Below are 15977 nucleotides of genomic sequence, written 5' to 3' on the forward strand. Positions count from 1 at the left end.
AGGTCCTGGGCCTCCTCCACCACCATTCCCTCACCACCCGACGCCTGGAGGAAAAATGCCTCATCTTCCACCTCGGAACACTTCAACCCCAGGGCACAAGTTTCATCATTTCCCCTCCCCCCACCTTACCTCAGTTCCAACCTTCCAGATTCCAGGTTAGCACTGTCCTCATGACCTGTTCTACCTGCCAATCTCCCTTCCCACCTATCCGCTCCACCCTCCCCTCTGACCTATCACCTCCATCCTTGCCCCCATTCACCTATTGTACCCTTTGCTACCTTCTCTCCAGCCGCCCCACCCCCTATTTATCTCTCCACTCTGGAGGCTTCCTGCCTCTATTCCTGATGAAGGGCTTTTGCCCAAAACGTCAATTTTCCTGCTTCTTGAATGTTGCCTGACCTGATGTGCTTTTTCAGCACCAGTTCTTTCTAAACTCTGGTTTCCAGCATCTGCAGTCCTCACTTTTGCCTTGTAGCTATAGCCTGGTCCAGTCCATGAGCTGGCTGCAAGGCTGCAAAGTGACTTTTCTGCAGCATTACAATGAGAGTTATCAGTACAGCCTGAAATTACATCATTGAAGTGCAGAAGTACCCTGTTAGTGGATTAGGCACACGCTTTGAGGATTCATACAGCCTGGTACCTGTTGGATTCCAATATCCATGATGTGGGATGAAGGGCTTATGCCCGAAACGTCGAATTTCCTATTCCTTGGATGCTTCCTGACCTGCTGTGCTTTAACCAGCAACACATTTTCAACTGTGATCTCCAGCATCTGCAGACCTCATTTTTTACCCTGCCTGTGACCAGTGCCCAGGGAATGTCCCCATCATATTGGTGCTTAGTGTTCCACATGGTGGTCCTTTTGGATCAAGTGGTGAGTTTTACTCACCAGGAACTTACTCTGATTTCCATATCAAGTTTCCCAGATTGCTGGTTTGTAAGACAAATTTGGTCATATTGCAACGGTGGCAAGTTGGGATGTTAAAAAGTTGTTTCATAAGCAATAATGAGCTTCAATTGGGAACTTGCTGGTGCTTAGTGAAAATCCTGCCCCTTCACTTGAGAGAACTATACAAGATGTGGCAAGATGGCCATGATGTGAAGATAGGCTCAGCAAACTTATTACCTGATTCTGCCACTCATCCCTCTATAGCCCACATTGCCCAGAGCCTGACAAGATTCCACCTCAAATGCTTTATGGCCAATTAAGCACTTTTGAAGTGTAGTCACTATAATAATGTAGGAAACATGGCATTCAATTCACATACCTCTTCCAACAAACAAAAGTGTGATAGTGACTAGCTAATCTGAATTTTTTGATGTTCATTGCATGATAGCTCACCTGCCCTGCTTCAGTGTAGTTAAATGTGGGATCTCTCCATCCAACTGAGAGGGCAGACTCATCCAAGAAACCAGCATGTCCAACAGCGCAGCACTCATAATTAAACTGGAATGTTAGCTAGTTCTCAAGTTCTGGAGGTGGATTTGAATCCAAAATTCTTTGATTCATAGGCAGAAATATTGTAGGAAGCTTTCATGTTTAGTCCTAATGCTAACTCATTCATATCATTAAATAGCTACCTTCTATGAGTTCGTAAGCATTAAAATAGGCACCATTGAAATGTAATATGATGGAAATCTTGTGCGGTATCTGAGTTTAAGCACATCAATGTTATTGTCGCTCCAAAGAGACCCTTGATGAACATTAATCTTTCAATTTGTTGCTAACATAATGTCAAAAAACTCTTCCTATTAATATACATCAGGAGAAAATGCAATTTAACCTAGTCAATCATCATTTATTATGTCTAACATTGTGTCGATAAAGAAGAGACTCATTTTCAGTGTACTATGCTTTCATTGCAACAGTCAAATTAATTTATCTTAGTCAACAAACTTCCAAAATTATATCTAAAATGTTAACAGATTGAAAATGGTAATTGGATCCAATTAATTTAAATAATCTTACAGTAAATGCTGTTACGAAAGTCGTTATGTGTGTGAATGGGATCGATTCTCCTCTCTCTTGGATATACACAGTCAGTTGCAACAGTTTAAATAAATCTCAGCTTTATTAACACAAGGGCAGCTTGAAATGATAAGCATCATGATCATTTACTGTAGTATAGAAATAATTCATCCTGATGAATAATTAACTTATTTTACAAATGTAAGTTTGTGCCTCACTTAAATGTAGTCTAGGCATACAGTCTGTGAAACAATATACTCGTCAAAACAAACTTCTAGGAAATGATAGGGCATTTTGTTTCTTGATGACTAATTGAACAGTTTATTTGTTTGAATAAACTGGATGGCATATCTTTTTAAAGTTTGATGAATGTTTAGTTGACAACACTTTGAAATCATTAATGAGGAGGTTAAGTAAGCTCCCACAGCAAATAAAACTTGAAAACAAATACTACAAACTCACGGTTGCTGGTGTGATTCTGAAACTCGGGGGTCAAAGTCCCTAATAAATAAACATGTCCCACAATTAAACAATAGTAGGCCATGGAAACCATGTTTCCAAATTAGTGTTCAATATGGAAGCATTGACTGACATGCTGCAGTTGGCTGGAGGGACTGGTCACTATTTCTTGAAATTGGGTTCCTATCAAAGAAAGTCAGCCCTGAGAATCTCATTTCAGTAATATTAGATGTCTATTAATCTAGAATGTAAATGTATGAAAATAATCAGTAATTGATCACAGCATCATAAATTTTTTGGCGTCCACATTTGGCATTAGGAAGACCAATCAACTCCACTTTAAAATGGATAAAGGAAAGCTTACTTACATCTGGGTTTCATTTAAAGTTAATAATTGTGTCATTCTGTATTATTTTGTAATATTGACATCAGTTATGCAATTTGTGGGACTAAAATGAAGGTCTTATTCCAGGTCGATGGCAGATGGGGAAAGTGGGGACCTTATGGAACATGTTCACGCACATGTGGAGGTGGTGTGCAGCTTGCCAAGAGGGAATGTAACAAACCAGTACCCGCCAATGGTGGAAGATATTGTGAGGGAATCCGTGTCAAGTACCGTTCCTGTAATTTGGATCCATGCCCCGACAATGGTAAGACATTTATTAAAGACATATTGCATTGCTATTTAATCTAACTTTCAATAAAGTGAGATTTTTCATTTAATGTGAGCAGATGATTGTTATTCAGTTCTATGCATTCTGTAATACTCGGGTTTTGGGAATGTAAGACGTTTTTGCTTGGTTTCCTGAAAGACTTGTTCTTCCTTTAGATCAAAGCCAATTTCCCTACCCATTCTAAAATGACAATGATAATTTTTCAGGTGACGGGATGGTTTAATAGACTGGACAAAAAAAAATGTTCTTTCAACATTAAGGCTAAGCCCATGTTGATAGCAGAAATTCTTCAATGACTGGAAAAGGTTTCAACATTAATTTTCAGTTGATAGGAACTAATATTGTGAAGCTGTTCATAATTTAATATCATTTGGCAATCTCACTAGTGAGGCCCCAAGGATAGCAAGGCCTAGGGAAATTCATACTGATGAAATACATGGCACTGGTTTGAAGTTTGAGTTAAGATGCATGGTGAGAGCCAAGTAGAAAGCTTTCATTTGTAAATGACTTTTAAGAAGTGCTTGATACTGATACAGCTTTAAATGTGAAGCAGTTAATGCTTCAGTTGTGAAAGAAAATGAAAAGAATAATCTCTTCAAGATGCTTAAGAGTAAGGTTTGAGAAGCCTTGCAACATAGCCCTGATAGCCATATTCATGTTAAGTATAAATTAATGCACAGCTGAAAACCTATTTAAAGATAATAATTTATTAAAGAGGTTTGAGTAATGTAAATAATTTAGTTTTTTTCCCCATTGCTCTCAGTAACTTATTATTAGTTTCACTAACTTTTATTTTATCATAGTTGATAGTTGTGTTAAGGCTAATGACTAATTTGCCACCAGAAATGTTTCTTTTTCGGAAGTTACTGATAAGCCAAGGCCAAATATTTAACAACAACAGAAAACATCCTATCCTTCCATGGGATGCCTGCAGTATGTCTGCCAAGAAGACCCTCTAGGTAGGGAAGCAAAGCAAATTAATTCATACAAGTGGTAGTTCGATCTGAAAGAGTATTTAAATGAGCTAATGTCTTACTCATCTGAATTGATATCACAGTGCCCCCATTTACCTACTTTGAATATTAGCAGTGCTTTTCAGGCACTTTTCTGAAAGATGACAATGATGAAGAGTGAACAGAGTAAGCATGTTCTTAAAGGCTCTTTTTTAAATTTCTGTAATTCATTTAGCCTAATGTCTGACAAAAAGAGCTTGACAATTATATTCTAAATCCGTCAGAGATGTTGACATTAGTTTTGTGCATTTGACCTGATGCTCAAATGATATGGAATGTGGCACATACCTTTCTGCTCACCCCCAGTTCAGAAGAATTTGTCTGGATGAGTTGCCATAAATGTTTGTTAGCATGGTAATTATGATTACGAAATTGTAAAGTTTATTCTCAGATCACTTTAAAGGTGTAAATTCTGGCTGGACGACTATATGGTGCAAGCCAAATGGCATCATTCCTGAAACACAGAATAGAATAAAATCTTTGCATCAGGTTTGTGGAGTGTTAGGATATTGAACCGTCTGACATTTAGTATCCAACTTCCTCAAAAGGTTCCCTTTTTGGTTTAATTTTCCAGAAGACGGTATATGACTTTAGATATTTTGTGCAAGTGTTATACAGATGTCAGATAAAGATAGTTCACACTAAATTTATTTTCCTTCAGTGGATGAAAAGAAAATAAGTCCTGGATGGTAGGTAGTTTGGGGAATGATGTTTCCTTCTTTTGTGTATATTAATTCACAGGCACAAGATGAATCATTTTCACGAATGGGAAATGAATCTATTTGTGGGTCTAATCTTGAAGGACCAGTACATTCTCAAATAAAAAGAAAATATTGAGAATTTCTGCAGATCCAGCAGCATTTGTGAAGAGAGAAACAGAGTTAATATTTTGGAGTCAAATATGACTTCTTCAGCGTTTTACTGTTTTTGTATCAGATTCCCAGTATCCGTAGTATTTTGCTTCATTTTAGTAAATTCTCAACATTTTTGTGATTAATACAATCATTTTATGTTCCATATTAATAACACAGTAATTGTGTTTGGGATATCTATGTCTTCTGTAAAAATAGTACTACAAATTATTGAAGAGAATACTTTTATTGTGTATGTGTGTTCATATAATACTCAAACCATCTTTCTTATAAAACTAGAATTGACTACATGGAAATATCCATTGAAAACAATTGATTCAGACCCAGTAATTTCCAGTTAGCCATACAACATTGGTCTGTTCTGCTTATTAAAATAGCAAACATGTATTTGCCAATTTCCTACTAAAACACAGCATGTTTGTTTTATCTTAACTCTGATGGTTTGCTTTCAATTGCAACTTCTTATGACACTAGCTGGGAGTAGTTTCCTATCCTTACAAAGTAAAGGAGTTGGTTTCACAGATGTGGAAAGTAATGACCATGTTCTAGTATGGACATAGCCATGCTGCAGCTATCATTCTGATATTAGTGCTGATAGCATGACTGCTATAATTCTTGATTGCATTTGATCAGAACACGATACGATTTGGGAGCAGAAGTAAGCGATTCAGCCCATCAAGTCTGCTCCACCATTCATGGCTCATCTGACAATCCTCAACTTCACTTTCCTGCTTTTTCACCATAAACCATGATTCCCTTCCTTACCAAAAACCTGTCTATTGAGAAGAGGATCAAAAGTGTTCACTGTATTCCACCTGTGATCTACCAAGTGCCTTGATTAGGTTAAGTAAGACCTCCCTGTTTTTTATGTTGTATTCCTTTTGGATTAAAGACTAACATTCCATTTGACTTCCCTATTACCTTCTGAACTTGTGTGCTAGCCCTTTTTGTGATTTTTGCAGAAGGACTCCCAAATATCCCTGTGCTGTATCTTTCTGTAGTCTCAGTTCATTTAAAGGATAATCAGTTCCTCTGTTCTTTTTGCCAAACTGTATAATGTCATATTTTTCCACATTATGTTGATCTGAGAAGTTTTGTCCACCTGCTTAACCTGTTCCTCTGTACTTTGCATCATCCTCACTACCTGCCTTCTCATTTTTTTTGTGTCATCCAAACTTAGCTAAAGTACATTCAATTTCCTCATCCAAGAAACAAATGCATTTTGTAAATAATTGTAGTCCTACAACTAGTCACTGTGGCATTCCACTAGTTACAGTTTGCTAATTGACTTCTTAACTGACTTCTTTAGCTATCCCACATTAATATATGACTCCCATACCGTAGATTCTTTATTATTTCGCATAAAATGGGATACCTTACCAAACACGTTCTAGAAATCTAAATATTTTATAATCACAGCTTCCCCTTTATCTATCCTGTTAGTGACCTTAAAGAATCCTAATACATTTGTCAGACATGATTTTCCCTTAATACAGCCATGCTGACTTTGTTTGACTGTACAGTATGTTGTGTTGCGAAACATTGTGTTGTCACATCACTTATAATAGATGTTAACATTTTCCCAATGACAATTTGAACAAAGAGACTTTGGAGTGCAGGTTCATAGCTCCTTGAAAGTAGAGTTGCAGGTAGATAAGATAATGAAGAAGGTGTTTGGTATGCTTTCCTTTATTGGTCAGAATATTGAGTACAGGAGTTGGGAGGTCATGTTGCTGCTGTACAGGACATTGGTTAGGCCACTTTCGGAATATTGTATGCAATTCTGGTCTCCTTCCTACCGGAAGGATGTTGTGAAACTTAAAGGGGTTCAAAAATGATTTACAAGCATGTTGCCAGGGTTGGAGGATTTGAGCTATCGGGAGAGGTTGAATAGGCTAAGGCTGTTTTCCCAGAATGTCGGAGACTGAGGGGTGACCTTGTGGGGGTTTATAAAATCATCAGGGGTATGGATAGAATAAATAGACAAAGTCTTTTCCCTGGGGTGGAGGAGTGCAGAACTAGAGGGCAGAGGTATATGGTGAGAGGGGAAAGATATAAAAGAGACCTAAGGGACAATGTTTTCATGCAGAGGGTGGTACGTGTATGGAATGAGCTGCCAGAGGAAGCGATGGAGGCTGGTACAATTGCAACATTTAAATGGCAACTGGATGGTATATGAATAGGAAGGTTTCTGGGTCGGGTGCTGGCAAGTGGGACTAGAGTAGTTTGGAATATCTGGTCATCATGGATGAGTTGGACCAAAGGGTCTGTTTCCTTGTTATGCATCTCTATGACTCTATGATTATGACAATTGATAAGCCAATTTGCCTATAGTTCTTTCCTTTATCTCCCTTCTTTTCTGAATAAGGTTGCTATGTTGGCAATTTTCAAGGATGCTGGAGTCTCTGTGAGAGCACTTTGAACATAACGCTAGTGCGTACATGTGGACTAATAGCAACATTTGTTTTGCATGCCCCAGCCCTTGCTCTTCCATCATGACAAAACTTCACAATCTTTCTGAGTATACAGGTTTTCAGTTATAGGAAGATAAAATATGATTGCATTACAGTTGTGGTTATTGCTTTCTGACTGTTTATTTACGATTGTGCTTGTCATGTACTTGAACACAGGAAAAAGTTTCAGAGAGGAGCAATGTGAATCCTTCAATGGATATAATGTCAATACAAACAGACTTGCACCATCTGTTGTTTGGGTTCCTAAATATTCGGGGGTATCACCGAAAGACAAATGCAAACTTGTTTGCAGAGCAAATGGTACTGGATACTTCTACGTTCTCGCACCCAAGGTGAGCGCATGGAATATTTTATATGACATATTCAAATACCAACTGTCTAATCTTTGACCTTTTGTTTACCACTGTCTTTCAGCAGCTACTGATTTACTCAATCAAATCTTTCGTCTATCTTTAATGCTCTTAGCTCCAAACGAAAACTATTTGTTCTCTCTCACCATCCCTCTTGGTATCACCCACATCTCCCTTCCTATAGTACAGGGAGATGGATGTGAAAGAACATGGTTCAGCTATCCACCAGCAGATCTGGCTCAACTACACAAAGTACGCCCAAATAAACTACCACCATGTGGATGAATCCAGAACAACAAGCACTTGTTCTAAGATAGCTGCGAACAAAAAATGAATCTAGAAGCACCTTAAGAGAATATTGGAACTGAATGCCATATACAGTGCTTGAAAGAGATAACATTGATTGATTTAAAGTGAGGCTTGATTCATACATGAGGGAGAAGGGAATAATAGGAAATGTGGCAAGATCAGTATCTGTGCTTAGACTGGGAGGAGGATCATAAGGAGTACACATACAGGCTCTGGATTTGAATACTTTGTTTGTGTCAAATTTTTAGATAATTCTATATAAGTGCCTCAACCAATTCTATCAGATCTATAAATTCCTCAATATGACCATCTCTGTGTTTGTTCTGGAATAGGAATAGGCCCATTCTTCCATTTGATCCCTTATCAAAAATTTCATTTTTCCCACAGTTGAAGTAACCTTCAAAACACCACATCTCCCAGCTGTTCAATTTTCTGCTGGCTTCACCTACTTCCTTTAAATTCACTTCAATTTCAAACCCCTGGCTTTAGCTGCAAATTGATGCGAATGGGTCTAATTCTCCCCTGTGGACCAACTAACAGGAAGCTGTACTTTGGTCAAGAAAGTGAGCTTTTTTTTAAATCCCTGTGGAAAGAAGCCTAGCCTAACATTTTGTAGGGAGCTTACAAACACAACACACAAGGCTGGCAGGTGGAGGTAGTAGGAAAGAAGTCTTGGCATTTAATTAATAAACCTTTCCTTATCAATCAGGAGGCCAGAGCTGCCATTGAAGTGGATCAGTTTTTAAAACCTAATTTTCATTTTAATTGATTTAGGAAGAACTTTTATTCTATGTCAAACTAGAGTACATAGTTAAACTATGTACTCTAGTTTTACTCGATTTTCACTGCAAGTCTGGGACTGAACAGATGTATTTTTAAATATTCTCTTTGCAATCTTTGATATGATGGTATCAAATAATATTGATTGCAAAGCTCATTATCTTAAACCAAAAATCTCTTTATACAGTACTCAGGCAAGTTGAGTCCAACTTGCGTTATTGTTTGCCTGGAACATCAGTGTCATAAAATCAGGGTGTAGATTATTTTTCAGTTATGCATATATTTATAAAGTGCTGTTTTATAGACTGGATGAGATGCCAGAGAAAAAAAAATATTTTCCATTGCTTACCAAAGTAGATTCACAGGATGTGAGCTTTATTGGCAAGAAGAGCAGTTACTGTATATCTATAATTGTCCTTAAGTAGCTATTTTTGTCCTTTTTGAAATCCAGGTAAGAGTCAATTTGATTGATGTAGATATGGACTCACGTACAGATCAAACTAGGTAAAGGCAGCACCTTTTCTTCCCTAAAGAACATCAGGGAAATAGATGGATTTTCATGACCACTTGGTAGTTTCATGATCACTAATACTGACAGTGGCATCACAGTAATGTTACCAGGCTGGTATTTCAGAGGCCCAGCTTGATGTTCTTGCGACATGAGTTCTAACTTCACAGTGGCAGCTGGAATGGACTACAAGACTGAATTAGCAATCATAGAATGGTCAGATTGTTGTGAAAACCCACCTGATTCACATATGGCTTTCAATGGAGAAAATCTATTGCCCTTGTCTTGTTTAACTATTGTGACTGCAGTCACTCAGCAATGTGATGGTCTGTTAGTTACTCACTGAAATAGCCTAGCCATTAAAAATATATATCTTTATTGAATTGAATTACAATTCCACATCAGTCAAGGTGGGATTTGAACTCATCTCTCTAGATCATTCATACAAGCCTCTGGATTACTTGTCTGGTAACATAATCTTTCTGGCATGAATTTACGCTGTAAGGTCAGAAAAGCATTACCATAAGAATCCCCAGCTCCACAAACTAAACATTAAAATGTATCCAAGAAGGTGGGTTTTAAATCAGGATTGTGTGGGGTGGGAGTTGAGGTTTGTAGGAGGTATGGTGGGGTTATTGTCTGGTGCCTTAGTTTTATTTAAAGAACCATGGCCTGCAGGTTGCTTTGGCTCTCCAAAGAACTCCAATGGGTTTAGTCCTTCTTCCATCTTATATAAAGTGCACAAGCTATCTCATCAGTGAAAAGGACAGCAACCTGAGACAGCTACACTCATAAAATGCAGTAGCTACCTCAAGAAAAAAGAACATACAAGTTAGATCCTTTCCACATCCCTTCAACATTCCCCCATCTACCCATACTTCCCCTCCTTTGACCCAAGTTCCAGATCTGGAGCTTCAGCACATGCACCTCCACTGTTATTTTTGTAACATTGTAGAGATCCTCTCCACCTTTACAAGAGCTCCTGCCTATCTATGCTTCATGGTCCCTCTTTAACATAATGTCCATATTGTTAATGCATCATAAAACTACTTTCGTAGTTGTAGGCAACTGCCAAAGGGGAAATTAATTCAAACATCGAGCAAAATAAGAATGAATACATGACCACTTGCCAAGCATAAAAAATTAGAAACCTGTTTGAGATGTAAATGGACTTGTTACTGACAATGGCCTTCTCAACTTGCAGGTGGTCGATGGAACTCCATGTACACCAGATACATCAGCAGTATGTGTCCAAGGCAAGTGTATAAAAGCTGGGTGTGATGGAAGGCTTGGCTCCAAGAAGAAGTTTGATAAATGCGGAGTATGTGGAGGTGATCACAAAAGCTGCAAGAAAGTTTCTGGTCTTTTCACCAAACCCATGTATGTTGTTCTCTCTTCTCTACGTTTTAACTTTTTTTTTCACTGAAATATTATTACCATTAATTGGGATTTCACAGTGGCATAAAATATTAGATTTCAGAAGATCCATTATACACAAGGTATACACACATGAATAATACACAAAGAATTATGCAGTCTTAACATTCATAGGATGCTCATTAATCCATTGGAAAATCTCCAGAAAGTTAAGTATGGTTGAATACAAAATTGAACAACAAAAATTGCATTCATGATATAATTTTAAGCTATTGTTTGTGGAGAGTCAAACACTGGCTTGATGTTGCTATGATGTAAAATATTACAACACCGATGTGTAGCTCCATCTGAGTGGAAGCTAAGTGCTCAAGTGAGTCAAAGGAAAGTACAGAAGGCACAATCCCTCAGCAATCAGTACACAATTTAGCAGCCATGCCAGTACATAATTTAAAGACCTTTGATTCACTTGTCTATTTGATCTAGCAACAAGTATTAAGTGTCACAAGGAGTAAAGCTTATTGGAAAGGAAATAAAGTTTTAGAAATATGCATCTTAAATCAAATCAATGTGCACAATTTTTGAAAAAAAGCTCCAATTGCTGAGATCTAGGCTGGAGTAAATTTTTCAAGATCTTTTATGATGAGACTAACTGTAAAGGTGGGCATTCATGGATTTCCAATAAATTGTGTCTTGCTGGGGATGAGAAGATGGAACCTCAACAGTATTGTCTCTGGAGGCTGTAGTATCACCGACAAAACCTCCTGGATTTCCACATTTAATTGCAAGTGTGCAGCCATGAAAGGTTGTTCATAGTTTCAAGGGAAAAATGAAGTTGAACTCGAATAACTTTGTCATCATTGTTATCACAAACTCCAGCCATTACATAAAGCAAACCTTGAGGGAAATTAGACTTAATAGTTTTGATTCTCTTTCTACTACTGGAAGTTCTATTTCCTCTCTCTGTTGTTGGGAACTCATTTGCTTCTTTTGGAGTACTTAATATTGAAGGGTGCCCTTGGTGGAAGTGGGTCAACTGAATAATACTGTCAGAAATAGGTAGAGCTTCCTTCCCCTCTTTCCATTTACCATCTATTGAACAAATCTCAAGCTCAGCAATATATTTAACTTTGTGGCTTTCTGATATTATTCAATAGTCATACTCTTTGAAAATGACAATGAGAATTTAATCATTTGTTTAAAGATTTCACACTAAAATTTTAACAGGTCCTTCCATCTACACAGATGGAAGTTGCCACCTTTTAGGAGTAGAGAAACGTTAAGAAATATTTTTGAAAGAGTGAAAAGAGGTATAAAGTATAATATATTTAGAAAATGCCTTTGTGTAGATCATCGAGAGAGTAAGAGAGATGAAATGGAGGGGAAGGGTGCTTACTAAATATTTTAACTGAACTTACTTAGTATAAACTCAAAGTTGTTTCCTTTCTACAGACACGGATATAACTATATTGTGACGATACCAGTTGGAGCCACCAGCATCGATGTCAAGCAAAGAGGATACAGAGGCATGACTAATGATGACAACTATTTGGCAGTTAAAAATGAGCATGGCAAATATATACTGAATGGTCATTACATCGTTTCTGCAGTGGAGCGAGACATTGTAATAAAGGGAAGCTTGTTGAGGTATAGTGGAACAGCAACATCTGTTGAAAGTCTTCAAGCTTTTAGACCCATCCAGGAACCATTGGTCATTGAAGTACTATCAGTTGGAAAAATGACTCCTCCTCGTATTCGCTATTCCTTCTATCTACCAAAGGACAATAAAGAAGATAAATCTTCTCATAATTCCAACAAAAAAGACACAAAAGGAATCTTGCTGAACAATGACAGTTTGAGCAAATTAAATAAAATTGATACACGACAATCAGATTATAAACAAATAAGTTATAAATGGGTGGTGAGAACATGGTCTCCGTGTTCCGTTTCATGTGGAAATGGATTGCAACATAGATCTGTTGAGTGTGAAGACAATCATGGTAAAATAGCATTTGATTGTGATACCACCCAGAAACCAGAAGTCATACGGCAGTGTGGAGATCCTTGTCCAGTGTGGGAGATTGGCGGATGGTCACCATGCTCAAAGAGTTGTGGCAAAGGCTTCAAGAGGCGTATCATCAAATGTAAAGCTGAAACTGGGCATGCTTTGCCCAGAGAACATTGCAGTATAAGGAAGAAGCCACAAGAACTAGATTTTTGTATGATGAGACCCTGTTGAGAGTCATTAGTGGGCATTATTTCAGATAGAGTAGCCTTTAGAAATGGCCAGTGGCCATTGGTTTCCAGCAACGTTTAGTAACAGTTATGACTGTTACACCTGAATCCAAGTGGAATATTGAGAAAAAGAACGACTATACATTGGGAAAAATGGAGACCTGTGCTGCATAATTGTGAATGAAATTACCTGAAAGTTACATGTTGAAGTCTACCTCTGAAATTTGTAAGTTGATATTAAACTTTTTCGGTGGCTTCATTGACCATGTAAGGAGTGATGACTGCTTATTGAATACTTAAACAATGCAGTTTGTCACCAATTTGAAGCAGTCAAAAATTTTAATGGCTTGACGATCTTTTATTTACCATTGAGCACAAAATACTACAGGGACCAATGTAGGTACAGCTGCAATATAATGCAGGGATAAATGGCCTGATGTGATATATATTGATGATGCAATGAGAAAAGAGGGTGACCATCCTTCACTTCAGAGATGTGGAAGTTAGTTTATTTGTAAACGGGCAATCTTAAGTGCTACTTTATGAAATATATTAGATAGATAACCTGTTCGTTGTGAAACGTATTAGAATATTTTACCCAGTAATACTATCGTATGACTTGTGGAGTGATGTTTACTTAAGTTTAACTGGTGTCATCAGTTATGAAGTGTTACATTCCAACAAAACTGTATTTATGAAAGAAAAGCTAGAACATTAGGCTTGTGGTACAGTTCTGTATAAATGTAAACACTTTTGGATGTTTCCAAAACATGAGCGTTACAGTGTTGGTAGCTGAGCCTGTTTGTAAAATGATCTTTTCCAAATATCTCTTAGTAAACTACCATGTTTTATATGTAATAATTTATTCTGAGAGGAACAATATTCCATGGTGCATAGATCATTTTCTGTATGCTGGTAACATTATTTATTGTGTGTACTGGGTTCCAAATGCATCAATGCAAGACCAAACAGACAACTTAATTATTATTTTGTGGTAGGATTGTAAGTATGGTGCTATTTGTTTTGTTCACCTTTGCACATTTTATAACCTTGCCTGTAACCATTTGTGATAATTTTGGAAAACTTTCAGTTACAAAAAAAAAAGAAATGTGGAACTGTTTCATCTTCCCCTTCAGAAAAACTGAGTTATTAACTATTGTGAATGAGTCTCTAAAATGCAAGGCCACTTCATATCAATGGTTTGTTCCACTTCCCGCTTTGTATTGTGGCAGTGCTTCTTCTTTATAAAAAAAAACCAACCACATCATATATGCCAAACTCTGTAACCCTTTCACTTGCATTTTGGTTGGGAGGGATTGCAGTTACTGTTCTTCCATCTAAAAGATGGTTCATATGTTAGTGGGATTTATTTTACACTTTTGCATTTTTAAATTGCAGAAGGCATAAATACCGTTTATTGGCTGTTATGTATACCATGTATACATTTGTTCAATTGTGCACAAATAAAATTGTAAATATCTATGAATTGGTAGTCCTGTTTGTTGAATGAAATTATGGCAAAGGCAGTAGTTCAAATGAAGTTGCACAAGGAGAATAGTAGTCAATGATGATATTGGCTGCTAGTTAAAGTGACTGAAGCTGGTATCTTGTGAATGTCTTCACAAACCAATAGCAATGACACTTGTTTCCAATATCTCTAGTGGTAATAAATATCAGCAAAAAAAAACCTCTTCAGAACATATAAATCTGCTAATGAATAACATAATATTGACTGGAAAGATTAATAAGAGTGATTGCACAATTCAAATGACACTTACAAACAACATAACTTCACTGTCACTCTGTGATTAATGTCTTCCAGATTCTACCACAAATATAAATCCTAAATTTTCTGTATATTCTGTGTGAATTCCAGTCAATGTTTCTTGAATGTTACATCAAAACAAAGGGTGGTAGAAGCTTAGGACTCTCTTTTGCAAACAGCAAGTAATGTTAGATTAATTGTTAATTTTAAATCTGAGACATATAGGTATTCTGATCACTTAATCTGCACTATCAACACCCTTTTGCCCCCAGCACTCCGTCAGTCCTCCATCATTGCATAATTGCTACACCTTCTACACTTCAAATTAGTTCTGGAGTCTTGAAATGTTAGCTTATTCTTTTTTCCATGGATGCTGCCTGACCTGCTGTGAATTCCAGCATTTTTGTTTTCAGGACAGACTCCAGCATCTGTACTAAGTTTCTCCTTCTGATATATATTTGTTAATCAAAATTATTAAAAGATATGGAGCAAAGGTGGGTTTATGAAGTTGCATTACAAATTAACCATTGATTAGCAGAACTGGCTATGTCCTTCAAAGTTAAAATGAATGGACCCTATTACAAAATGAAAAGTGAACCAAAAAAAGAAAGACCTACATGTATACAGTGCTTTCCATGACCAGCAGATGATATAATCCTTTCGTGCCAATGAAATGCTTCTGTCTTTACCGTTATAGGAAATATAGCAACATAATTTGCACAAAGCAAGCGTTCACAGATAGCATTGTGATAATGACTAGATCATCTGTTTTTTTGATGTGAACAAGTGATAAATATTGGCCAGGACACTGTTCATTTCCTGCGCTTCTTCAAAATAGTGCCATACAATTGTTCACATACACCCAAGCAGGCAGACAGGATTTCAGTTTATTATCTTATCAAAAAAGTAGCACTTTTGATAGCTGCATGCCCCCTCAGTGCTGCAATAGACGGTTAATTTTGATTTTTGTGCTCAGGCTCTGGAGATAGATTTGAACTCAGAACCTTGTTTCTTTAAGGCAAGAGTACTACCAACTAAGCCCTAGCCAACAAACCAACTGTTCTGCCGCAGTTAGTGTAAAACTCAGATCTAAGATAATTTTATGCTGGTTTCTAAGATTTGTGAGATTGCATGCACATGTAATATGAAAAGTTTTCTTTGTTACTTGGCCATTTGACTTAAATCCTTTTACAAT

The 15977-nt window shown here is 37.2% G+C and overlaps 1 protein-coding gene across 1 annotated transcript in view; it reads left to right on the plus strand.

The window, feature by feature from the left end:
• LOC132829549 (A disintegrin and metalloproteinase with thrombospondin motifs 15-like) overlaps positions 1–14503 on the plus strand; it is a 50943-nt gene extending 36440 nt beyond the window's left edge. The window contains exons 6-9 of the mRNA XM_060846790.1: positions 2901–3078; positions 7618–7793; positions 10613–10788; positions 12235–14503. Coding sequence (XP_060702773.1) covers positions 2901–3078; positions 7618–7793; positions 10613–10788; positions 12235–13021 — 1317 coding nt within the window. The 3' untranslated portion in view covers positions 13022–14503. The remainder of the gene's footprint in view (positions 1–2900; positions 3079–7617; positions 7794–10612; positions 10789–12234) is intronic.
• Positions 14504–15977: the final 1474 nt, after the last annotated feature.

Source organism: Hemiscyllium ocellatum, chromosome 29, assembly GCF_020745735.1.
Source record: "Hemiscyllium ocellatum isolate sHemOce1 chromosome 29, sHemOce1.pat.X.cur, whole genome shotgun sequence".
Classification (NCBI taxonomy): domain Eukaryota; kingdom Metazoa; phylum Chordata; class Chondrichthyes; order Orectolobiformes; family Hemiscylliidae; genus Hemiscyllium; species Hemiscyllium ocellatum.